The 25059-nt window shown below is 38.9% G+C and overlaps 2 protein-coding genes across 4 annotated transcripts in view; one reads left to right on the forward strand and one right to left on the reverse strand.

The window, feature by feature from the left end:
• The window catches only part of LOC129427784 (lysyl oxidase homolog 4), a 28248-nt gene extending 15554 nt beyond the window's left edge, over positions 1–12694 (reverse strand). Inside the window, exons 1-7 of the mRNA XM_055184529.2 lie at positions 12620–12694; positions 11865–12120; positions 11145–11704; positions 10744–10958; positions 3606–3644; positions 3316–3526; positions 3032–3212 (exon numbers count right to left, since the gene is read on the reverse strand). Coding sequence (XP_055040504.1) covers positions 3032–3212; positions 3316–3526; positions 3606–3644; positions 10744–10958; positions 11145–11704; positions 11865–12114 — 1456 coding nt within the window. The 5' untranslated portion in view covers positions 12115–12120; positions 12620–12694. The remainder of the gene's footprint in view (positions 1–3031; positions 3213–3315; positions 3527–3605; positions 3645–10743; positions 10959–11144; positions 11705–11864; positions 12121–12619) is intronic.
• filip1l (filamin A interacting protein 1-like) overlaps positions 1–25059 on the forward strand; it is a 73500-nt gene that overhangs the window by 13929 nt on the left and 34512 nt on the right. Inside the window, exon 2 of one of the 3 annotated variants that reach the window (XM_073876425.1) lies at positions 23215–23261. The exons of 1 other annotated variant lie outside the window; for it this stretch is intronic. The gene's annotated coding sequence lies outside the window, so the exon portion shown is untranslated. Of the gene's footprint in view, positions 1–23141; positions 23262–25059 lie in introns of those variants that run through there. One more of the 3 variants, XM_073876424.1, reaches the window with a different exon arrangement.

Raw genomic sequence — 25059 nt, forward strand, 5'->3', positions numbered from 1 at the left:
AAATTATCAGAGAGTCTTATGTGTGAACACAGACACATCCCATAAATGTTCTGGGATCGCTCCTGTAAAGAGGATCTAGTAACATTCATAGAAAGCATTCTGTGTGAACAAGAGGCAGAATTTATGCTGTAAGTGGTGTGCCATAGTGAGGATACGCGTATCATCACAGCAATAAAGTTATGGTTCATCCTTTGACAGGGATTTAAACACAGATCAACATTCATGACAAGAAATATCTGCAAACTGGACTGTAGCAGATTTCTTTCACCAGCATGACAGAACAGAGCATCACATGCTCATTGTCAATTTATCATAAATTATATAACACACGGCACAACCCAAGATAAAGCATGCCCTATCCATTCAACTGGACAACACAACCATTACTCCTTCCCAAAGTGCCAGAAACCTTGGCGTAATCTTAGACAACAACCTGTCCTTCATTGAATACATTGCAAAGACAGTGCGATCATGTCAATTCTTGATCCAGGCGCTGATAATCTTTAGGTTGAACTACTGCAATGCTCTTCTTGCTGGCCTACCTACACATAGCATCAGAACGCTGCAGCCTGAATCATCTTCCTCATGTAACGCCGCTCTTCATCTCTCTCCACTGGCTACTGATTGAAGTGCGTGTTGGGTATAAGTCTGTTCCTGCTCATTTTCCTTCACTTTTCCCTGCTGGTGGAATGATCTTACTATAGGAGAGCCGATCAGCCACATCTCTTGTTACATTCAAACAGCTAAAACTCATCTTTTCCAAATATACTTGACAAATTGATACTGATTGTAGATAAATCCTCTATCTAAATGAATAAATAATAATAATAATTGAACTAACTCCCTTTCTCGGGTATTGTTTCGGAATCGTGAAAACTTGTAACTTGGTATAAGCTTGTATTATTGCCTCTCTATAACAAATGGCTTGATTGTTTCCTTATCTTCATAAGTCCCTTTGGAGAAAAGTGTCTGCTAAATGCCTAAATGTAATGCAAAACGCAGACACCTTAGAGGACCACATGATACAATGTCATCTAAATGATGTTGTACTTCGTATTTTGCAAAGACAGCGTAGACCGCATGTTCTGATATGCACCTGCTGACAGTTGCACTGTGCAGAAGATGGATTAAGTATAAAGTTAATAGGGGTGTAACAATACATGGATATGGATCAATACTTCGATTTTATTTCTAACGATCCAATGCATCAATGGCACACAAAAACGATTTGAGGTACCTTTATTTTGACACTCTCCACGTCCTCCTTGATGTAGCATTTTTGTTTATTTTCATCTACTAGCATCCGCAAGTGAATGCGAATGCGATGTAGCAACAAATGCGGTTGTAGCAGAAAAAACACAGCAAAAGAGACAGATGACAAGCGTGTGTTTAGCACTGCAGGTGATATTCTCCATGCAAAATGCGTGGTTCTCTCTTCTGAACATGTTGATCCGTTGATTTTTTTGAGGAAAAATCTCTCAAAAGAGACCACTTGTTTGACTGTTAGATCTGATGTTGTGTGACAGATCAAATGCTTAAGTTTAACAGCTTTATTTGTTGTTGTAAATGTTTCTATGGACCCCTTCAAGGTTCACGTCACAGGTGGTTCCCACTGCGCATGTCGTGGTCAGAAAAGTCATTACAGCAGGTTTTGCATATTATTCGTTATCGTCAAAAATGCCTACTTGCGTCTTGGGCTGTGAAAATCGCACCCGGTCTGCCGTTAAGTTTTTCGTGATTCCTACAGAATCTCAAAAAACAAAAAAATACAACATCTGTGGCTGCAAGCAATTAAACGTGCTGACTGAGACAATACAAAGATCAAAGAGGCTTGTAGCGCTCACTTCATTTCAGGTAAAGGCCCGGGTATACTTTTTTTCCGCGTCCGCGCAGCTTTCCGAGTATAGTCCCCGCGGCTACAAGCGGATGGCCGCGTTCGACACTATACGCAATTCAAACGATTTCTTATTCAAATTATTAGTCTAACAGGCTGTCAGGGCAGCACTGATTTGGCGACATTTACAGTACATTAAAACATTAGGATAGGTGAAGAAAAGTAACTGATCCACAATTGCAAACACAGTTTAGAACAAACAACAAGACAACAAAGAACAGGAATCAAACAAACATGCTCCACAGCTTTCTGTTCTTGGAAGAAGTAAAAGTTAAAGAAGAAAAACGATAGTGTGTGTGCAAATGCTGTCTATTTCCTTTGTATAATTGTTTATAGTGGAGTGCCCTGTCTAAATATGTTCACGCGCATGCGCTGTTGTACGCGGACTGTACGCGCACTGTCCGCGCGGTCTCAAATTTTGGGCTGCACGCGGACGGTCCGCGCGGCCGGCCGCGGACCCTCTTGATGACGAAAATGACGTCATGCGGACGGCGCGCATACGCGGACGTCCCTAGTATACTTTCGGCTTAAGTCATCATTTTTCAGCCCTGTTAGATTAAACTAGAAAGCCTAAATGGTATGAACGTTCATGTTATATATTTTGTTTGCATTTCTAAGTAAAAATGTTTTTGTCATTTATGTGAGACAGCAGGTGCGCCCCACAGACCTTTCACATATGTATCCTCATGAATTATTTTGTGTGGTTGCTAAGGCATTGCTGTTCCTCTATAGGCTGTTGCTATGTGACGTTAGGGTTTTGTGGGTAGTTGCTAGGGGATTTTTGTACCATGGCTTTGCTGTGTGTTTTTATTAAGGCTGTTGCTATGTGGTTGCTTGGATGTTGTAGGTGGTTGCCAGGGTATTTTGGTGGTTGCTAGGGAGTTTTGTGTGAGGTTGCCAAGGCATTGCTGCGTTTCTCTGTTGATTGTTACTTTGTGGTTTCAGGAGTTTTGCAGGTGGTATTTAAGATTCTATATTATCAGGTCCTTTCTTCAATGTCTATAGGCTTTTATTCTATTTTATTAACCAGCAGGCCACCGATATTTTCCACTGCATACAAAGGTAAACGTTTGTCTCTCCTCACTGAGATCAATGATATGAAGTCTGAGCGACAGTAACTTCTGCCGTGTGTGTTACCTTGGCCCATGTATGCTCCTCTGAGGGCTTCTTTGGCCGACCCAAAGCCCAGTTCTCTGCACACGACAGTGGCTGCACGCAGATCCCACAGATGATCGCAGACGGTTCCCCATTTACCCTCTCTGAGCACCTCGACTCGGCCCTCACCCAGACGTGGACCCGCTTTCAATCGCACCGCGGCCTGAACAGGTGGTACACACACCGATCATGTGTGTTACATTGATGTCATATGGATGTTAAATGCTAAATAATAAATGAAAACCCATTTTTTTAATTGTGCTTACATTCAGAGGGGGTGGGGCCTGTGGCTGTCCAGTTGTGGAGATTCTGGAGAACTGAGGTCCAGGTACGCAGCGCACCACTGCATGCATGCCACCGCTGCAGGGCACGTTATTTCGTGAAATGGAAAGCCGCACACGGCACTGTGCCAATGAAATCTCCGTCCCTGAACACTGAACTCTCTCCACCCAGAAACTCTTCTTACTGACCGCAGCCCTGCAGACAGACAGACAGAAAGACAGATCTCAAACTGCACCGCTCACCCAGTTAAAATAAACAGCAAATAAATCTGTACCTTGTGGCTGTGTCCTCCATCTTGGATTCCCAGAGTTTCCTGTGCAGGAGGAAACGACACAAACCATGAAACAACAGAAGCATTTCAAACTAAATAAATGTGTGTTTCCCTCCATTAAATCCCTCTATATCTATTGCTTTCCGTTATATTACAGACCTCTCTTAGTCTCATACTGAACTGTATATATGGTCTGTCTGCAGCGTAGGATTCATTGTAAATAAACACCGTATACAGAAATCACACTGAAGACCTTCTCTTGGTTTTGTGGTCATCAGATAAACATACAGATATCTCAATGTTCTTCAGTCCAACACTCATTTCTCTCTTTCTTCATCTGGTCATTTATTTTTCTACATATATATGTCAGGCTTCAGTAAAGCAAAGCTGCATGTGGAGGACACGCATGGAAAGGTAGTGATATTGGGCGTAGTTTGGTCTGGATTGGGTGTAAAACCAGCAGGAAAACTCTCTTGTGTGTTTAGATCGGCTTGGCTGCCATGATACGTAAATATAATATCATATATGACAATCATTCAGTACCATGTATACTGTATATTAAAGTACCATAATGACATTACCATCTGACACCACAACAATAAGACCAAAGACAGAGGCTGCATCTGAAAACTCTAAATTGCTGCCTTCTCCAGCAGCTTTCCAAGACAGGAAGGCATCAAGGCATGTCCAAATCCAATGTTAGGTTTACATTTTAACTCCTGAGATCTTGTCCCACAATTCTATGCGTGTGCGTGCATGGGGAATGTGATTGGTCGAGCCTGGTCGAGTTTGAAAAATAAAATGGCGGCCAAGAAAGCACTTTTTACCCCTTTTTATTGCATTTCTAGCAAGACATTAGCATTGTAGTTTTCAAATATGTGATTAGTTATAACAAAGGCGCTCTCTGTTTATATTTCAAACAAGCTGCCTTTGAAGTGTGTCCGAAAGCCTTTCTCTGTGATGCCTTCATGCCTCCGAAGTCATTTCCTCATGAGGCAGCGAGGCAACAAGTCAGCTGCCTAAGTTTTCGGACGCAGCCAGATTTAACACAGAAGAAATAATCAAATACAGATCAAGATTCATATCTAATTCACTGACTATCTGCTTATGAACTCAAATGACTGACACGTATGTGTTTGCTCAACTCTGAGCTTCAACAACTAGACACATAAATACACGTTACGTTAGACATTTACTGTAAAGAATATAAACAAGTCCCGTCCCACAATCCATCTGTAAGGACCCTGTGTAATTTCTCATGATGTGAAAATCACACACTTGACTTTAAACATCTGTCTGAAAATCCCATAAATCAAAGTCACACAGAGTTAAAGTCTTACTCCGTAGCTTCAGCAGACTGTTCTTCTCAAAACAAACCAAAATTCATTTCAATTTAAAATTAAATGTATCATCCATCCAAATAACTTTTTTTACAATTTAGATCAAATACATTCTATAGCTATATTTGATCTCTTTATTACAAAATTGATATCAAAGCAATACAGGCCTAGATAATGTTGACATATAATAGATCAGATCATGTGTTCAGTGCCTATAGTCACAGATGTTGTGGGCATGATGATGTACAAAGAAAATCTCTTTGAACTTTAACCAAAAGTCTGTAAAACAATACAATTTGGATTTAGGTGATCCTACAAGATTCCCCATGATTTATTATTGGGAGAACAAACATGGTGGATTAACCTACAGGTTAACTACATTTGTAACGTTAGTGTGTAGAGGTACATGGATTAAATCCAAAACTAACCAGAAAAGACCCACAAAATAACGCTGCAAAATAACACCACATCAATGTCATCGCAAAATATAGTTATTAAAAAGTTTGCAAAATAAAATAAAACAACATCAATTAATCCTTCAGTTTTTTGTGATTGCAGATCAAAGTGCAAATCAAATAAATGCCATGGACCGCTGAAGCAATATCATAATGCATTACTATTTATTGTTTTGTAGTCCTTAGTGATGCACCGATGTATCGGCCGCCGATATTTATCGGCCGATATTTGATGATTTTGAAACCATCGGCATATCGGTAATAGCACGAGAAAGGCTGATAACGATTGTTTTTTAATTAACCACATAAAGGCAATGAGTTGCATGTCTGTTGTTCAATTAAAATGATTTAATGTTCTGGTTTGCACTATACTTAAGCACCGACAAAAAACCTTTGTTGAGCTGGCTCAAATGTCTTGGACAATAAAAGAAACAGACTGCACTTTAGTGGGGGAAAAGAAGTCCAACTTTTTTTGAAGTTGCAATAGCACCGGCATTATTTATGTTTATTAAAGAAATCCACTATATGTAAAAAAATGAGTTAATGTTGTTAATAAAAGAAATGCTTAAAGGCAAAAACCACCTTTGAAGGTTGTCATGTTGTCGTCTTATATTTGTTTTAGCTTAATTTGTGCGTCTCTTAGTATGTTGGTCACTTGAATGTTAATTAGATCCAATCCATGTTCAGTAAAAATAATTTGATGCAGAAATAAACTAGCTAATAGACCAACTGTATAGTATTGTATACAAGTGTTTAATATCGGTATCGGCATGGGTATCGGCCAGAAGTTGTCTGTTAAAATCGGCATCGGCCCAAAAAATCCTGTCGGTGCATCCCTAGTAGTCCTTAATAATTAGTTGTTGGGACAGAAAAGAAAGTAATTTGTCCACTGTCATCTCATTTCAGCGTTAGCAAATGTGCACATGCCCCCTGTCAGCATTTAAGGGCAAACTCCTTCTTCTATTCAGGCGTTGCACTTGAACGGTCACACACACACAATAATGTCAAAATGTCCATCAGCAAAAATGATTTAGTCTAAAGTGAACACACAGAGAAAAGGTCGTTTTGGACGGGTTGTGTGGGTAAAGACCGTTTCATTGTACATTGCCAGGGTTAAGCGTCGGCCCAAAGTTAACTTCAAGTCTGTATGTTTATGGGTCTGGTTAGTGGCTAAACTGATGTCTGGTACAAACACCTTGTGGAAAAATGTTTGTGTTTCCTAAAGACAAGGGGAGACTGGGAGCATGGATCACTATACTGTGTGGATTTAGCAGTGTAATGATTGATACGCTTTAGTTATGATTTTTTTACCAAAATCACCAAAAAATTTAAATCTTATTAATATTACCACTGCCAAATAACTTTCAAAATAGTATTACTGCTAAATAACATCACACACAATAACAAACACCAACAGCTCAGAGACACAACTGATGAATAAAACACAAACTAAAACAAAGAAAGAAAACATTTACAGAGAAGAATACCAATGATCCTCTTTCACTCGCTCTAATTTGGTTTAAGCACTTTTTGTATTATTGCCTCCATATGATTGTAATAATTGTTATTGTTTCCTTTTGCTTTGGATAAAAGCGTCTGCTGAATGTAATGATGACGTCTTCGGTTCATATTAAGTGGGCAGAACTCACACAGTCACGATTATCCACAGCATCTGCTGTTACTGAAGTGGACAACAATGATTTCAAGGGGAAATGTAGATGAAAACACACTGTGAAGACGGGAGAGGACAGGAAGAGAAAGCTGATGAGATGAAAAAAGTGAAAACACTAAACGCCCTGCATGAACAGCAGCACATTCATTGGCACGAGCGCACACCGACTCCATCCTAAAAAAGACACTGAGGTTGACTAAAGACAGAGTGAGTCTGAATCCCTGTGGTAGCACTGGATATTTATGGCAAGGGGTGAGACACATCTGGGCTTAGCCAGTCTCTGTGGGTTTCAAAAGGGGCAAATGAGCAATGCTGAGAGAGAGAGAGAGAGAGAGAGAGAGAGAGAGAGAGAGAGAGAGAGAGAGAGAGAGAGAGAGAGAGAGAGAGAGAGAGAGAGAGAGAGAGATGAGAAAGAGAGAGACACTCTTTCTCTCTGAGTCAGCACAATGGAGTTCACGTGAATTATAAGTTTGTGGTTAATTAGATGCGTTTGACTTCATGTGGTGCTGTGATTGCCGACGTCATTAACACGAGAGCCATTTGATAGCAGACTGCTCTGTAATATGACTCAATATCTCTCTTACGGTTATTTAATATAATAAATATAATAATAATAATAGAACCGATATATTTAACTAAGTTACATGTAATCACGCTGTATGTACAGTATCAGAAGAGTTTTTACAGTGGCAGCTAAATTTGAGGGAGGACATAAACAGTCGCATGATTGACATCAAGCTTTCAGATTCATGCTCTGGTTAGGGTTCACGCTATTGTGTTCCACTCCCAAACCAACCTAAAACATACCAGAGATCAGTTTGGGGTATGGTTAAGCATACCAGTCCTAGGTCCTAGGTTGGGTGTCAAATGTACTCTGATCAGTACAGTACACATAGAGTATGACCTTAATGCTTCGACAGAGCTGAACTTAACCCTGAGTTATCTTAATAGTTATGGGGCAGTTGTAGCCTAGTGGTTAGAGAGTCGTGCTTGTAAACCGAGAGTTGCCGGTTCGGCGGCTGATGGGTTGTGACTGTGGTGCCCTTGAGCAAGGCGCTGGGATAGCTGCCCACTGCTCCGGGTGTTTGTTTGTGTGTTCACTAAAACACTTAAATGAGAGGTCACATTTTGAGAATGTGTTGCAAACTTGACAAGCTTTTCACTTTTCAGTATAATGTTTAAAGGGCAGTACATCAAAAAATCAATTAACTCGATATTCTGGTATATAAGAGGTCATCATATTTAAATGAACATCCTGCAAGCTTCAGAACTGAAAGCATCCTCTTTACTGAAATATAACAGTTTTTTGGCACCAAGCCAAGAAAACACTCGGTTCTGGAATGTGCCGAAAAGTGACGTCAGATTAGAATTTAAACACCTTCTCCAAACCCAAAAGGCAACGACCACTTTTGTAGCCCCACCCACATGCTTCGCCTGACACATGTGTGGGCCATGGGCAAAGCAAACGTATGCAGTCAGTGTCTCAACAATCAGTAGATTCAATTAATTTTTCCTGAGAAAGTTATGTGATAATCTCCGCTGTCGCGGCTGTCAGTTTGGTTCACCTCGACGCAACTTCGGATTCCCTCATGACGATGTGCAGAGTAAATACATTATTGAAATTGTAATAGACATTTAGTTTAATTGCTTAACTCTTTCCCCGCCATTGACGAGATATCTCGGCAACTTTTTAAACCCGGAAGTATTGCCCTATGACAAGCTGCTGCATGTCCGTGTCTGTTTTAAAGATCGCTCTGAATGGGATCTCTATGAAAAGTCCGTCACAAACATGGAATTATCTCAGCTTTTTGCTCAAAATGTGGTGTTTTTTCAGAAACCTACCCATATTCAAAAGCTGATTACAAAAGAACTACTCAAGGTAGGATGAAACGGTTTTTTTTGTTTGAAAGCAGAGGGTCTGTTCTTTCATTTGGTGTATTGTATGTTTATATATCTGAAGAAGAACATTTTCTGGAAGGCATTAAACTTTGGTAAAAATCATGAAAAACGCTGGCGCTGGCTGGCAACTTTTTAAAAAAATGCTGGCGGTGAAAGAGTTAACTACAAGTGAACGAAATTTCAATGAATTTGAACGACGCGCACAGTAGTTTTACCACCCGCAAAATGAAAAACAATTGGAAAAAATAAAGTGATGACTTTCTAGTTTCAAATGGCCAGTATTTTGTTATTCTTGAACCCATAGACATGGTCTTGGTGTCATTTTAAAGTTTTTGTTTTTAAGCTCTTTCTATCTGAACAACTAGTTTTAGCATTTGACCATGCTGAAAATTTTACTTGCATATCTACCTTTGGCACATTTTATGTATGTTCAACAGCTATTTCTAGCTCAAGCAAATCCACAAACTTATATAAGGATTTATTATTTATTACAAGGTCATCTGTTGACTGCTGAATATAAAACCCCTTCAATATAGAAGTCCAGTCAGCAAAAAATAAAATAAAAAAAATAGAGTACCGGCACTTGTTTTGGGCCACTTAAAGCACTGGTTATGAGTAACCATGAAAACTGAGTGTTCGGTTGTGGAAGAACACAGTTGCTGTATAACTTTACCTTGGACCTTAACATTAGGAATGCATGGTTTAAGTTTGTTTTTAAAGACGTTCCGGCTCGCGTGGGGAGTGTTTGTTTACTTTGTGCGGATTCATTTGTAAAGAAGCCACAAGTCGATGCTGGAGAGACTGTGATTAAAAGCACCACTAATATTGGATCTGACAGGAATGGCACAACAGTATACACATTGAGTAAAACATTTTAGTAAGTTACTACGTTTCACTATTGCTTTGTTAGAGATCGCTTGATATTTCCTGATTGTAACATCCATGTCTTAACGTGTATGTTTGACTGTTTTAATTTACATTGTTTTAAAAACATTAAACGATTAATAAAGGTGCAACACTTAACAGCACAACTGTAATATTACGATAGAAATATACAGTAAGTAATAAGGAAGGACTTGCCAGCCGCGATTTAGATTCTGATGCGTGCTTACTATGTTGTATACAGTAATTTAGGCAAGTTGCCTTTGAAAGGTCCAACACTCAACAAAGCTTTTTTTATCATATAACTGTGGTATGTAACATTATGTGTATGTAAGAGCAACCTCACAAGCACAATAAATATACAAAATTCTTGTAACTTATCAGTTAGATTCTGATGCGTGCTTACTGTGTTGTATATGGTAATTTAGTCACGTTGCGTTTAAAGTTTTGTTTCTACTTTACCATACATATTGTCATTTATGTGTATCATTTTTAGCACCCACAATCTTTTGTGGCTCAAACATATTTGTGTTTGGCTGCTATTTTTACACATTAATGTTTTTAAAACTTTTCCCCAGATGTAATGACGGGGAATGAAGCTGTCCAATCATAGCAGTGGGCATTTACATCCATGTCTTCAATGCGGACCCCACCTTCAAATGAACTATTTCTACAGACAGCATCAGAACCATGTTAAAATTGGCTTAATACTTATTACATCATAAGTAGACCTCCGACAACAGTTTAAAACAATAATTGACAGCTTCATTGCAACTTTAATGTATGAATGAAAATGGAAGAGTGCAATTCTATAATCTTTGTTCTCATACATCCACCTTTAAATGCCATGAAAACAAACACAATTGTGATATTGTGGGTCATACAGGACTCACCGATACACACGCGTGTCAAACTGTTCTGCTGCAGGAAATCCCAGCATTCCACACACGACTCCACTGCTGCTGTGGTCCCAGCCCAAATTACACACCTGTCTCCATTTCCCAGCATGCTTCACCTCCAACACACCTTCAGTTACCATGGCTGAGTCTCGGGTGCTTGACAGAACGGGTCGTAGACGCGCTTCTTCCACTCGCACCCCTCCGGCAGACTGCAAAAGAAAACTTAAACTAACAATCCTTCAAAGGTGCGTGTAGGTACAAAATCAAACAAGAACACTGAACCTGTTAGCGCCAGGTTCAGCTGCAAAGGTCCTGTAATTCAGCTTTATTTTACATCTGCTGACTGTGTAACCAGGTTAGATATTTTATTAGGCCTAACCCAACCCGTGTCCAACCTGCTCATCGATGTCATTGAAGTCCAGATCCATCCTGTTATTGTCCAGCTCAATGGGCTCCACTGTCTCCGGTTCAGTTCGGTGATGGCGTTGAACGCTCTGACTGGCCGGCGGGTTGGGGACTTCCTGTGACCGTCTATATGTGGCCCTGTTGCGCATATAATTGGGCAGCTGATGTCCTCTCGGCAGAGAGTTTTCATGTCCGCGCGTCACGCCATCGTATTCGTACCCGTTCCTGCGCAGCTGGATGCGATGTCCATGTAGATGGGGAGAAGACGGGCTTAGGCTGCTGCGCCGGAGGGCTATTTCATGCCCCCGCGTGCGGGGGGAGCCAGCGGTCGGCTGTGCGATCGGGGCAGAATTTGAGGGAATATTTGAGGTCTGATGTCGTGTTGAATTGTTGTACCGCGGCGTGTGACCCTGCTGGGGTCTCTCCGGACTGCAAATGACACCGAGATCTTCAGCGTGAGTACAATCGCTCACACCCCAACCATTAGATCGACAGTCTGATAAAGAGTCCTCAGTGCCTGAGCATAAGACGTTATCCAGCCAGATTGGACCTACAGGAAAACACAGCAACTAAGAGCGTATATGAGTAAAATACTGCCTTATAGCTGCACAATGGCACGGCTGGCATAGAAATGATTCAAATTTGGCACAATACAGCCTGCAATGTAACATAAAAAGAGAAGGACAAACACTATATTTAAAAGCTCTTACCCTGACCCTGACCAAACCTGGCGCTGTGTGCCCACGTGAGACCGCGGGAGAAACCCAGTTCACGACACACGACGTTGGGCAAGTTAATGTTCACTTCATCATCACACACAGTGCCCCACGTGCCATCATGAAAGACCTCAACGCGACCCTCCAGATCGTTTCTTCCACCGACCAGACGCACCTGGAAGCCCGGGAGCCCGTGAACGAGCGGAGACACGAGGACACTGAGGACAATCAGCTGGAGCATCATCTCTGTCTAAACATATTAAGAGATTTAAGTCTGATGACCTGAACTGAACCTCAAATCACCAGCAAAAAAATAAATACACACACACACACACACACACACACACACACACACACACACACACACACACACACACACACACACACACACAACACACACACACACACACATCCAGTGATTGCAACACACAAAATCCTATGAGAACTTTATAAAGAGATGACAATACACAGACAGAGATGTGCTGTGACAGTACAGTAATTATTTGTCATGCTGATTTAACACATTAAAACTGAGAAAGAGAGAGAGAGAGGTTTCTCTGACCCTAACCCACAGAATAAAAGACAATACTATATTAACACATTCTCTTAAAAAAAAACTAACAACTGATATTACAACCTAATAATATATCAATTGAAGCAAAAGAAAGAAAAATGATTCATATAAATGTCTGTCAATATAACAAATACATCAAATCAGTCTGATTAATAAAGAGAAATTTTAAACTCACCTTAAGAACAGACTTGTATGTGTGCAGACCAGAGCCAGAGAGACAGTGAGACACAGAGAGAGAGAGAGAGAGAGAGAGAGAGAGAGAGAGAGAGAGAGAGAGAGAGAGAGAGAGAGAGAGAGAGAGAGAGAGACTCACAGGGAGAGAGAGAGAGCGAGAGAGAGAGAGGGAGAGAGAGAGAGAGAGAGAGAGAGAGCGAGAGAGAGAGAGACTCAAGAGAGAGAGAGAGAGAGAGAGAGAGAGAGAGAGAGAGAGAGAGAGAGAGAGAGAGAGCGAGAGAGGGAGAGAGAGTCCACCCACTTTTTTGGTTTTATGTAACTTTAAGGTCTCTGTAAAAAAGTGAACTCTGTAAGTGATGATTGTAATTTCAGCTCTCAAACAATATTAAATACAGAGGATAAAAGATAAACTTATTAAACAACCACACAAAGCACAAATCATCCACACATTGATTTTACAGCTATGATTCACATTTAATCTATTTACAGTCACTTTCTCCGTTTAATATGAAAGTCCTGAGCTCTCTGACACGTGACGTGAGTTACCCGAGGGCTTTATGTGTTTCTTCTGTAATTGTAGAGCTGAAGCTCAGGAGTGATCCCACACCCAGAAAATAGAGAGAAATAAACACAAACCACACACAACCTCTGAGACTCTTCACAGATATGAACACATTCAGCTGAGTCACTCATTTATATGGGCCATGAAAGCAAAGATGAAAACTCTTGTAGTTTATTAATGAAGCCACAGACAGACCCAGTAATTGTGTATAAATAAACCAACCCATCTATTTATAAAGCAGCTGGAGTAACCAGAAAGAACCACTTCAATCACTTCATCATTTAATGAATGACATTAAAGTTTTATTCAGGAATAATATCTCCATTTCATTTCTGACCATTGCTATCTGTCATGGAGTTTAGTTGTCAGTCGCTACTGCTGCAGTCATTTACAGTAACACTGATACTTAACCACAATATAAGAAGATTTTAGTGTTTTAACAGCCCACCCATAGAGATTTACAATCAGATGATGTGAACACATGAAAATGTCTGCAGACAGCTGTTACTATGACATTCAAACATTTACTAAGCCCCTCCTACAGAATGTAAACAAAATAAAAACAAAACCCATAAAAAAACTGAAAAATAAACTGCACGCAGTAATGCAAGAGAAAAACTGTAGAAACATGTACATAATATATAGGTATGTTTGTAACATTACCAGTTTTACAGAAATAAGATAGGAGTCATATGAACATAGTTATCAAGGTTGGAAATAGTTTTATGCCAATTTTATAGACAAAAAACTGATTTTGAGGTAAGAATGTAATACAAAAAAAAAAAAAAGAATATAATACTTTTTACTCAAACTTTATTTTGTGTTGTACTTAAACTATTGCTGATTAAATAATAGACTAAATTGTAGTTTCTCAGGCAAAATGTGATAGATTTTTTTGCCTGCAAATTTCAAACCATTCTGCGAATACAGCAACGCTAAAGGACAGCTGATAGATGTTGGGTGGGTTGTAATGCATTCCCTTTGGCAGTGGATAAGAAAGACAGAGAGTGTTTAAAGGAAAACTTCACGCATTTGCATTAAGCAAACTGCAGTCATGTTTTTAAATGGTCGTGCATCATTCTCTGTTTCTCCTGAGAGGGGAGAAATACTGATTTCAGTGAGGCACTTCCTTCTTTCAACGATGTAAAAATCGTCATTTTGCGTCATTAAAAGAAGGAAGTCCTCTATCTTTGTTGAGGGTGAAAGACTATAGACACTCATTCCTCATTTTTCCAAGGTGGGGGCTATGGGTGGGACCCACTCACGCTAAAGACCTATTACAGATCAGTGGGTGGGACTTAGGAAAATATACGAACACAGACAAAAAACAATCAGCTGCCATCTTTATGCTAAGCTAAGCTAAACAGAAGTTGTGGAGCGGACTTCGTGTTACAATAAGAGCGGAAGTTAATCAATATTATATGGAAGAGGGTGATTTTGCAAGCGTGATGCTCTAATCTGCTGTTCATTGCACCTTTATGAGCCACAATACAGCAAAGAGCTGAGGCAGATGGAGGAACAGAAGCCCGAGGAGTAGCCCGGAGCCTGGGCGTCGGCTGGGTAGAGGAGCCCGGGGAAGAAGCAGCAACCATCGGCCTCTGCTGCGTAGAGAGGCTTGGACAGACTACTGCCTGTACTCTGGCTGTGTGCTTGCTTTATAACATTTCTGCATCAGATAAGGATATGAACGTTTGTTTGGGTGAAGGTTTCCAGGCAAGAGAGCAACATTGCGTGCGTTTGGACATGTTTATTTTACAGACGTGTTTCGGCTTACGAGCAGACGCGCTGCGGAGTATATGAGCTTGGACGGACTCGCGCTGTGTGCTTTCGGTTTAACATTTCTCCATCAGATAAGGATATAAACGTTTGTTTTGTGACTGTTTCGGGGCACTTTGCGCGTGCTTATTTCAAAGACGTGTTTCGGCTTACGAGCACAGAGCTGAGGCAGCGCGTCTGTGGAGATATTATGCAGGGGACGCGTTTGTGTGGAGGATGCAGGGATAAACGGACCTCTAACTAAAGTAAGGGTTTCTATTTTCTTTGTTATACTAACGTGGCATTTATGTACACAATAGCATATCTGAGCGGTGTTTTATATGTCTATGTGAAAGCAATGAGGCTGATATTACACAGATGTAATTACAGTAAACAAGAGTCAAAAAGAAAATTGGTAAAACTAAATAAACATTAAATATGAATACCCTTTTATAAGTACTTGGAAAGACATTTGTACTGTGGATCTGAAACCGCACGTGTATTTACATACACATATCCTAAAAATTACTCTTGTGTGACTGATACGCTTTAAACCAGGTGAATTTAGATCATGATTTTGAGTGTAAGTCAATGACGTCCTCTGCTGGTTGGGAATACCAAGATGGCCGCTCGAACTTTGCGATGTCTTCACTTCTAGCTGATACGTTAAGCGTTCTATGCGCAGTCCAGTCATTTATATAGATCAGTGGTAACAACCATACCCGTTCTCCCCTATATGAAATATATTCTATATGTAAATGTTTTATTATAAATATACATTTTCATATAAGAGAAAATTTACAGAAAAACAACATCTTGAACACGAGCAATATCTGCCCCGTCTACAGCCACAGCATCTCAGACGGCCTGGGCACGTGTCAAGTGGGATTTAAACCCCCTTCTCCCTAAAGATTCAAAGTTCAAGAAGTTGTGACTTGGGAAGCTACACCACCAAGCCAAGCCACTATTTAAACCTGCTGATGAGACCTTTAAACGAATAGAAATACAATATATGAGAATCAGGGAATGAAGTCAAGAAAAACATTTTATAAAGTAATGCACAGCATTAATGTGTTTAATATGACAAAGAGACAATGACACACCCAGGCAACAACTTTTGCCCTTGTTTCATCACGTCGTCATCCTCAGATCTTTGTTGTGTTTCTCAGTGTTCAGAGTCAGCCAAGAGGAGATTTATTAGAAGAGATTTAGAGTCGGTGAGTGAGAACTTTCACAGTAGATCAACTACTGTCCTCTGCTGGACATTCATGAACACAAACAAACTAATAATCCAAAATATTTTAATTCATCTCAAGTTTTTGTTCCTGGACAAATAGGGAGGACATGCATTGAAAAATCATTTACATAAATACAAAAAAATTATGGACCTAAAATAGAACTTTGTGGAACTCCAACACTATAATCCAAGTAATTTGATGTTGCATGTATTACCCATACACATTGTTTTCTATTTTCTAAATAGGATTTAAATCACAAAATGGTCTCAGTTGAAAAATTATAATTGTGTAATCGAGAAAGTAAATTCTCATGATTCACAGTTTCAAAAGCTTTCTTAAAATCCAAAAATCCAGCACCAACTATAACTCCTTTATCCATTAAGGATTTGCTATTTTCCAACATGAAACAGTTTGCTCCATATTCATAATTTATATTTAGTTGTTGAATTTTTAAGAGAACCAATTATTTTATCAACTTCTTTATTTGACACCAGTTTAAAACTTCGGCAAGGCACTATCCATCAATACAATACATGGGGTATCTGGACAAATAGACTTAGTACGAACACTTATTACATCTACAAAATAATTATTCTCCAGATTCGAACTCCTCCTATTTCTTACAGATTTTATGTGTTTTCCTGTTAAATTTCTTAGATTTTCCCATATCAGTCAGTTTAGTATTTCCCTCTCCCTGCTCTGTTAAAGAAATATAAAAATATGCTTTTGCTTTTCTAATCTGATTAATTACTCGATTTCTTAATTTTTTACAACTTTTGCTTTTCATATTCCATTTTAGATTTCAGAAACTGTTTTCAATTCAATTTTATTCATATAGCGCTTTTCACAATAGTTAATTGTTTCAAAGCAGCTTTACATTAATAGAAGCAGTGAAAAGCACATAAAAAAGACAGATAGCAAAACATAATACACGATAGCAAAAGCAGTTAAATTTGCTGCTGCTATGACTCAACATTATAAGCGAGCGTATTACTAATGTAACGTCTAGAAGAGGAAGCTAAGTTAAGCCCAAGAAGGCTGCCTTCCCGGGTTAAAAAAACCCCTAGGAGAAAAAAAAAACCCTGGGCTTTTTAGCCGGGGAAATAAAAAAAGTCCTAGGAGGAAAAAACCCTTGGGAGATATATATGTATATACACACATATAAACGGATAAGGAGATTAAGCGGGTTCTGCCGGTGATCGTTGGTCACGCATCAGCTGGGCATCACGTTGAAGGACGGCCAGTAGATCAGAGGTGTGCCGACTTTCACATCTACCGGAACTGGGTCTGTTTGTCTCATTGTCCTCGGGGTCGAGGACCAGACAGGGAGAGAAAAACAAAATCATATTAGCGTATGGGGCCGTTCACATGTAATGCAAGTGTCACACAGTAATGTGGTTTAAATCAGCTTAGTTCCAGAATTATATTAACAGTTGAGGATTTAGCAAATTGGGGGCCCAATGCGAAGGTATATATGCTAACTAAGGGTCACCTTCCGATCTTTAAGGGAAAATGAAACCTGTCGACCCGTTTGATACAAGATACACGAAAGCGCCAAGATCGCAACCCGACTATACGTGTTTTAATGCTTTATCTTTGTTTCATCAGTGACCAAATATTTTTATTTAAAATATTTAATGTATCTACTTGGAATATACTTACTGAGAGCACTATTACAAGGGTAGCATATATGTATTGTAATATTTTAAATGTGTCTTCTCGTATCTTTTGTGATATTGTGTGGAAGTGATAAAACCACCTTATAATTAACATCATATATTGCATCATCCATTTAAAAGAAGATGCTGGGATAAATTTTCTACACTGTAAAAAATACTTTGCTGCAAAATTGAAGTTTCTACTGCCATCTTGAGGTCAGGATCGACTATGTGAAATATGTCAAATACATACATATATACTGTATACAGTATATATATTTATACTTCTGAAGGTTTGTAAATGCAGCACAAGAGAACCAGCTGCTGTAAAAAGAAAGCAAATAAATATCAAACACTAGTTTCTGCAGAAGATTTTTGCGAGTATCACAAAATGAATGATTTGATGAATGTATGAGATCCACATCTATCTACAGCTCTTGTGAAGTGTGAGATTCTCCAGAGAGTTGTGAGATGAAATAGGTTTAGGTTTGGTGTAAGACGACTCAACGTGAACGACACAGGGGGTTTACAGAGCGCCGTGGACTAAATTAGATCTAATGGAGAAAATACACTGAACTCAACGCTCTCTGACCTCAATGTTCAACAGCAGGAATATGATTGAGAAGATCACTTCATTGTGTTGACAGACAATCTTAAACAGGAATTTTCCTTTGTATATTACACTTCATTATCATTTTTAGACTACTATAGTTTGACTTCTGATGACTGGGGCTGCTTTATTGCAGCTGATATTCATATATGGAGACATGTAGTGTTTAATTTGCATGTGTGAATATTCATTAAACTCTGAAACATTTCTGGTCGTATGAGAGATTAAATGTGCAGTGTGAAGACACAGAGCGGCTTATTTTAGTTGGACACTTTGGTCTTCTCAGATGGAGGGAGATCCTGAATGAGAGACACAAATAGAAAAGTTCCTCTTAGAAATGACGCACAACCAGAGGTGGAAACTTCTGGGCCTCTTTTCACTGAATCTTGAGTCGTCTGGACACTTGACTCTCAGCTGAATTCACTCATATATACACGTGTTTGTTAACCATCTCACCATTTACATTTGGTAAATGACTGACACCTGATCTTTCATAGAAACATTCACTCATTTAGTTTCTTTCTGAAGCTTCTACCCGAGTCCATCCATAACCTTCAAGAAATCACTGAATACACAAATCGACACCTTTGAGTAGGGCTGCACGATTAATCGTATTTTGATCATGATAACGATATGCGTGCCCCACGATTAATTAATGACAATCGTCGCGATTAATGTGCAAAGACCAAGCACAAAGCAGACGGTCTAGAATCAAGCAATGTGTTTGTTATGGGCAGAGTCAGAGTAAACGGAGTGTTTCTTTGCAAGCGCAGTCTGTGTTATGGTAGAAATACGTTAGCATCACAAGATTTACAGTCATTTTTGAACAAACACATTGGCAGAGCAACAAAAAGAAAGTGCAGAAATATGTATGTTTAATTCCCAAAAAGGGTTTGGATATTTCGGATTTGAGGAAAGTGATGTTGATCAGGTAAGTTACGAGTCTTGTGCAAACTGTGCTCCTGTTCCGTTCAAACGTGAAATATCAAGAGTTTCAAAAGCTGAAGACACAAGCCGCAACCATAAAAAAAAATCCCCGACATCCACGACACAAACAACAATAACGGATCGCGTATTATGTAAGTTAGCCATGTTTCCAATAAGCAGTGAGCAGCAAGGGGTTTAAAAAAATTATTGCCACATAAAAGGCATATCATAGGCATTTATTATTCAAAAATGTTTTGTTTTTATTTCTGTTTAATTCTAATTTGATATAAATATATTTTAGAGCCCTGCATTTCAGGCTTTTTACGCCCCTCGGGTCGGGTTTCGGACAAATTTTAACATCACAGGCCTCTGGATTTTTTTAGGCTTCTTCACCTTTTTATATTTTAATTTAATTAAAAGAAACGTTAAGACATGGATAAATTGTAAAAGAAAGACATTTAACCTATCGCACGAGTCCACTACGCACATTCACAATGCACCTGTTGCAACAGTGTTTAGCGTCTCCGCCAGCAGCAGGACATTCAGCGCTTCGGGGAATATGGAGAACTGAATTAAAACCTTAAATACTGCGCATAATCCATATAAAAGACTGATGCATAGCGAATGTGTAAGGTAAGGCAACCTGCATGTTTATTTCGTTTCATGTTAATATCGTTTTGATTCATTATTTTTCATAATTTTTCTGCACCTCGTTGCGACTGCGAGCAACAGAGCAGCCTCCCCTCCGCTTTTTTTAAAATAGTGTGTTGACAATAAACATTTAAACTAACATTGTAATCTGCTGAAAATATATATTTTATATAGATGTTATTGTAGGCAAGTGAAGCGTTGATTTCAGAGGCTCATTTGATCAAACAAGTCGTCAAAATGACGTTAGCTGTCGGACACCGCTTGGTCATTATCAAAAACCTTAATTTAACAAACAAAAAAGGCTCTAAAATAAATAAAAGATAATATATAATATAAGATTTTATAATTTTGACAGTTATAACTGAACTGCTTTAATTGCTGCAGTACAGCTGTAAGGAATCTGTGTAAGGAGTTATTTTTTGCGGATTTCTTTTGCAAAATCTATGCGGAATTTTGCGGAATTATTTTAAATGTTTTAAAAAGATCTAAGAGAATGGGAGCTATGGATATTACAAAACAATAAAATATTTTATAATATAGGCCTAAAAATGTATATAATATTTTATACATGGCTGAAAAGTGTAATAAAAATACTGAAGTAAATAAAAGTTTTTCACTAAAAGAATGATCGTATTTTTAATCGTGATCAAAAGTTTGAGCAAAACAATCATGATCATCATTTTTCCTGTAATCGTGCAGCCCTACCTTTGAGAAAATGTTGGCTTTGGATCAAAGTTTCTATTAATCGAATGAATGCAAATGTAATGAAAGTCTGAATGTTTTCATCGTCGAGTGTGACGTGGTCTCTTTCAGTAATGTAAAGAATGTATTTCAGCCGGTTATCTTTAGTTAGCCCTGTCCTCAGGTCAGTGTGGAGTTATGCCAAGAATGATCCAGCAGATCTCAGAAATAAAGATCCTCATCTGATGTTTCTCATCTTTTCTTGGACCAATGAGTCCAAATATTTTCTGTTGTTTATTGATGTGTAATGACATCATTGAATCATGTATGCTGGTATCATCATATCTCATGCTTTAGTACTGATAGAGAAGAGTGACAGGTGTGATTGACAGCGTCTCTATAGTTACAGCACAATTCTTCAGCACTGAGCTGCATGTAAACATATGAAGATAATAATGACTGTCCAATGTCTAATAAAACCATGATGATAGGAATCATGAAAAATAAAACTTAGCAAACAGTTGTGTTATATTCACTGTAGGAGCTGTTGAATATTACTAATTATACCACTAGTCTGTTGAATGCTTTATTCTAATTGGCTGAGAAATCTTCCAGAGATGTTGATTGTTTTTCTGTAAACCACACACCTGACCTGTCAAATGTCTTAAAAATAGGCATCAGAGCAAAGTTTGTGTTAAAGGTAGGGTAACAGATTTGATCCTGAAACATTTTTTGTTATGCTGGTTAAAAGTCTCCTTACATCCTGATAGCAATTACTGTGTTAAGTTGTTTAAATGTATTTGTAGAAATTTATGTCATCTGTGAAAGGCGTAGGACCAAAAAATGTTCAACAAATCATAGATTTCAGTCCGAACGGACGTTTCCATTTTTGTCCCTCATACGTAAGCATAATTTGAATGCCCAACGCGCAGCGAGTCCACGCAGACACCATACGTCATCGGCGCGTTCACGTGCGCTCACCTCCTGCCTGTAAACAGTGAGAACAGCAAACTTTTCTGCTAAATTGACAACCTACACAGGAGGCACACAACAAAAGACATCTTTTATAACAACAACAGCAAAAACTGCCTGGATCAGCAAAGAGCAAAAACCAAAATGAACATCGGTAACTTTACTGCTTTACCACGAGATGAAACAGCTGCAGGAGCTGCAAAGGGTCTGAAAGAGTCGTTGCACTGTTTATTTTGGTAAGGTAGGTACACGATATGTTTGTATTGAGATGGATTCAGATATTCTACTTTGATGAAACATTGTGTTGCTTATGAAATTTGAGTTCGTTTACGGATTAGCGTAACGATATAGTTACTACGTCTACACAACCGAACGTGTGCTTAAACTAATTCAGATGTAAACCAGTTGTTTGGTTATTTTGGAAGTGTTATTCGACTTTGTACTGCAAAGTTTTCTCACTGCTGAATGAGACATGAGATGTGACCGTCTGATTTGTGCGTGTTCATGTGTTTTGAAAGAGCCGTGACTTTGGATGGCGATTTGACTTGAGGGTGGGATCGGGATTTCATTGCTAGGCGGCTACCGTTAGCATTTTTCAAAATGTGTTACCCTACCTTTAACCGTACACTGTAAAAAAAATTTTTGCAGCCCTAATTTTTTTGTTGAAACAACTTTTGTAGCAACTCATCTCTAGTCAAGATAAATAATAGTTAAGATGACTTGTAAATTTTTTTACAGTGTGGTATAAGAGGAATAATGGACTCCGATCCTTTTGAATCATTTGAAATAATGCACACCTGCACTGTAACGTCACTCCGCACATTATCACCTTGAGTGTGCATTATTTTCTTTTATACCACGGGTCTGTTGAATGCTGCATTCTGATTGGCTGAGAAATGTTCTATGGGTGTTGATTATTTTTCTGTAAACCGCACACCTAACTTGTCAAATGTCTTAAAAGTAGGCACCAGAGCAATGTTTGTGGTAACCGTGGTATAAGCGGAATAATTGACTCCGGTCCTTTGAATTATTTGAAAATAATGCACACCTGCGGTGTTACGGCACTCCGCTTCGTGTCGTGCCGCATTACCACCTTGGTGTGCATTATTTTCTTATAATTCAATGGCCCGTCATCAATTATTTCTTACATCTCTGAGACTTTCAAATTAATTTACATAAAGATACAATAATAACACTTGTGTGTGATCAATGTTTTGTCTGCGTGTTTGCATGCATGTGTGTGTGCATGTGTGCGTGTGTGTGTGTGTGCGTGTGTGTGTGTGCGTGTGTGTGTGTGCGCGTGTGTGTGTGTGTGTGTGTGTGCGCGTGTGTGTGTGCGTGTGTGTGTGTGTGCGTGTGTGTCTGTTATATTTAGCAGTAGCTCTGATAACTAAATGCCGGATCCTCTTCTGCCCCCTTTACTTCTCGTCCTCCATTCTGTCTTTCCTCCTGCTGCATCCCCCGCCTCTCTCTCTCTTCCTCTCTCCCCCCCCCCTCTCTCTCTGTCATTCACAACGGCCTGTATGTGGACTGACACAGCAGCAAACAGACGGACAAGAGAAAAACCAAACAGAACAACAAACATAGAGGTGAGCAGATTGATGATTTACAGTAACTCTCTCTTTCTTTCTTTCTTTCTTTGTGTGTGCTCGAGACTATGAGGAATGAGACAGCATTTCTTGTATTTTTAAGGTGAGAGAGAGAGAGAGAGAGACACTAATCTGAGGACAGTGAGCTTTCAGACATGAAGTGATGTGTGTTTTATCATGTGATGTGGTCTTGTTAGTCTTGTTTTAGTTTCTATTATTATGTATAATTGTATTATTGTTAATATATTTGCTTTGAGACTCATATCACAGAAGAATTGTGGGCTGTGCTGCATTGAAGGAGTTTGCAATATCTCTATTGATTAAAGTAATGTTAGGAATATTTTTGGATTAAACCTAAGAGTTAAAGTGATGAATTTGACTGTGACGTTGAGCTGTAATGCGGAGAATTGCGGCTCTTGCTGGATGTCTACGCAGCTGAAGTAGAGAGAGCTCAGGTGTAAGAGAGATGAAGTGTGATGTCTGACTGACACAGATTCAGTTATTTCTGCCATGTGGACACTGAACCTCCTGAAACTCAACATTACACTGAATCTGAATCATTTCACTGCAGGACACAGAAAGGAATAACAACAGAATCTGGATCTAGTGAATATAATCACAACTTGACAAACTCTACTCTAAACTGAAGTTAATAGGGTAGACCGGGGCTGGTTGTCTCACGGGTTGGTTGTCACACTGCTTATTTCAGACATACTACATGGTGCTGTGGTACAAGTTTGATATCAATTTGTTAGCCTTTAATAGCTTACTCATTTGCACTTGAAATTTTGCTGAGCAGACACAAAACATTGAGGTTAGGAGACATTTTTTTTTATTTTTATGGGTCAGAGTACATTTTTATGTTGGTGTTGTTTTTGTGTTGAGATCTTGTAGGATGTTAGTCATTCAAAAACAAAACACTCATTAAAAAGCTAAAAGTAGTAGCTTTATTTTGAGTCATCTTTTAGCTATCAAGTTAAAGCCATGTGGCAGCTAGCTTATCATGTTTGTCAAGAAGTCGGTTGGGGATGGTTGTCTCATAGCTTGCGGGGTTGGTTGTCACATGTGAGTATTGTACATATAGACCTTTTAAGACTGTTGGTCTGTTTGTTTGTTTTTGTTTGCTGTTAAAATAAAAAAAAGCATTAAATAAAGAGGTTTTAACACTAAAAATTATTTCATTATATTTCTCAACACAGTAGACAATTCAAGTAACTGATCACCCACTTTAATCCCATTGTTTAAACATAAGGGGCAATAATAACAACTATCATAGGGGTGGTATTCATATTAAAACTTAATTGCAGTTTCTAGCTTAAAAAACGAAAAAGTTACACATTATCTTTTCAAATCCCAATTTATCACCGAAATCCTATTAAATCACTATAGGGACAACCAACCCCATACCCTGTGATGTCACATTGTGTCAGAGTGTCTTTGAAGGGTAATTACTTCCTGTTACAATACATTCTTAAAGTAAAAAGTATACACATTTAAAGCAAAGACCCCAAGTTTTTATTACATGTAGGAATTAAAGATTTTTTTGAAGATGAGCAATTCCTGCATGAGTAAAAATTGTGACAACCAACCCCGGTCTCCCCTACTCTAGTTGAGCTGTGTCAATCACATTATAGATGTTGTCATTATTTGGATTCAACGTTATTCATTTCCTATTTAGTTTCTCATTCCATAAAACACTCGGAAGCACTTCAGTCTCTTCTGGAAGTTGTTATAAGAAGCCTGAAGGAGTGCTACCAGTTAATCCGCAGACAGATTAATATAATCTAGTGAAATCCAG

This window comes from Misgurnus anguillicaudatus, chromosome 14 (genome assembly GCF_027580225.2).
Source record: "Misgurnus anguillicaudatus chromosome 14, ASM2758022v2, whole genome shotgun sequence".
Lineage (NCBI taxonomy): Eukaryota > Metazoa > Chordata > Actinopteri > Cypriniformes > Cobitidae > Misgurnus > Misgurnus anguillicaudatus.